A 2,216-nucleotide genomic window follows, 5' to 3' on the forward strand; every position below is an offset into this window, starting at 1 on the left:
ATGTTTCCATAATTGTTGACCCCTAAAACCCAGGTGTAAATACTATTTTTGTGCTTTTAGAGCAAGTGGTTAAAGACTTATGACCCAGAACATGTTATATAAAGGTCATTGACCCTTGACCCTGAATATCTGGTCAACGCAACTATAAAAAGGCGGCAAAAATTTTTCCAAAATTATTTACGTATAGACGTACAAGAATATACAAAAAGTCCTTTTATTAGAGTTTGTTTAAGGTTAAACCATATTTAGCCTCTACTACTATGAAACGTTCAGTAGTCTTTCTCGGTTTCTTGAAAGAATTATACCAGATTCGTTATTAATAATTATAAACAGAATCGTTTCATTCAACACTTGGATGCGAGATACCATATTGGGTCATTAGAAAGAATTAGATCGGTAAGAAATACAGACGTCGTCTCCGCATCGTTAATTAGAGATTGATTAAGGAGCTTGACGTCAGGATATTTCGAAAGGTACACAAGAACGGTTGTAAGCAATAACAACAAAATAGTGTACATTGATTTTTTGTATAGCGCCGGTATCCGTCAAACAAGATGATCATAGCATTTGATGTGTGAACTAGCTCGTTTAGTGTTTTACCCCCAAAGGTGTATGTACTACCCGGTTAACCGGTACCCTATATCTCCAACTTTCTGGGGGATGATTGTCTATCCCCTACTCGTCTAATGACGTACTGGTGACATCATGTTATTTAAAACGAAGTGTCTATGCTTACGCCGAGTCGTAAGCATTAGTCATAGGCTATGCTTACGCCGATCTATTGAGCATGCGCAGGGCTGGCGTAAGCATTTTTTCGAGGCTATGCTTACGCCGATCTATTACTCGTTGATCTGCTTACTATTCCACGTTGTCGAGGCATGAGCTTTGTCTAGTCCACAGTTTTCCAAAGGAACAGGCATCGTCATGAACTGAGGCAGACATATTAGTACATTCCCACACGAGGACCCAATTCTAGCTTACCTAGTTTCTGTAGCACTTGCCTATTTAGCTGCCTTAATTCACTTTACTCAAGTACTCCATATCNNNAAAGGAAACTCTCTTAAAAAATAACTTTCTTTTTCTCTACTAACTAAATGATTCGATGTGCAACAACTGTACCACGAAATATGGGCTGTACTAACTTAGCTCTGATTATTAACATGGTGAGATAAGATCTCCCCTAATCAGCTCATTCAAGGTCTCATGGCAATAATTAGCACTTGAAAAGGTAGGAGTTTATAAACATGCCTTACTACGGCAATATTAACTATGCAGGCGTAATCGATTGAATAGAATTTTAATTCGGGTTTGAAGTTTCTTTTAGGTGCACGTTTTTTGGCAGAATCGATGCTACGTGAAGATCGTTTATATAAATTTTTATGTGGTTTTCTTTCTCCCAATTCGATACAGCTGACAATTTTTCATAGCTTGTGAAAGTGCCACCGAGACGCAAAGTGTATTTGCACATGCTCAATAGGACGTTTTCGTACTCACGAAGCAAGCGGCGCCCTTCAAATAGATCGGCGTAAGCATAGCCTATGATTAATGCTTACGACTCGGCGTAAGCATAGACACTTCGTATTTAAAAAATCATAATTCCATAACGGGGCGTCGTATCCAAAAAAAATTTTCCAGCAAAATGTTCTTAAACGACTAGTCTACACCACTATATGATTGAAAAAAAAATTGAAAAATGTTTTTGACCTCTGAAATTAAGATTGAAAAAGAAAAGCCTATCTAAGTAGTGTATTAAAATAGGCCTATGCATTACAGTGCATGGATTGAACTACTAAAATAGGGGCCTAGAACTACTAAAATAGGGGCCTACACCTACTAAAATAGACCACCTTACTTGGTAATACTTACAATTTTCTTGAAGACATGTACTCAAAAACAAGACCTGAAATTACGAATACGTATATGAACCCCATCAATACATATTTGGTATTGTTGGCCATTGCATTGAGAATGTCCGTCCACTCATTACCAACTGTAAAAAAAAAGCGATAAGAAAGGTAAGTTACTGTAGCCAGTAGCTGAAGAATTAGATCTACAGAGGGCGACGTACTATAGCCGAATAATTATGATGAATTATTAATTTTGATTCCAAGTCCAACATTAGGAGCATGGAGTATTGGTGCAATAGATCAGGAGATAACATTCCCTCAAAAAATTAGTATGAGCTTTCATTACAAAAAAAAAAAAACCCCAACAAA

At 37.2% G+C, this 2,216-nt stretch overlaps 1 protein-coding gene across 1 annotated transcript in view; it reads right to left on the reverse strand.

The window, feature by feature from the left end:
- LOC117111647 (alpha-2,8-sialyltransferase 8B-like) overlaps positions 1–1,990 on the reverse strand; it is a gene marked incomplete at its 5' end in the record, with an annotated part of 10,742 nt that extends 8,752 nt beyond the window's left edge. The window contains 1 exon segment of the mRNA XM_033254614.1: positions 1,867–1,990. Coding sequence (XP_033110505.1) covers positions 1,867–1,958 — 92 coding nt within the window.
- Positions 1,991–2,216: the final 226 nt, after the last annotated feature.

This window comes from Anneissia japonica, unplaced genomic scaffold, assembly GCF_011630105.1.
Source record: "Anneissia japonica isolate Jap-2015-1 unplaced genomic scaffold, ASM1163010v1 scaffold287923_len1623670_cov205, whole genome shotgun sequence".
Lineage (NCBI taxonomy): Eukaryota > Metazoa > Echinodermata > Crinoidea > Comatulida > Comatulidae > Anneissia > Anneissia japonica.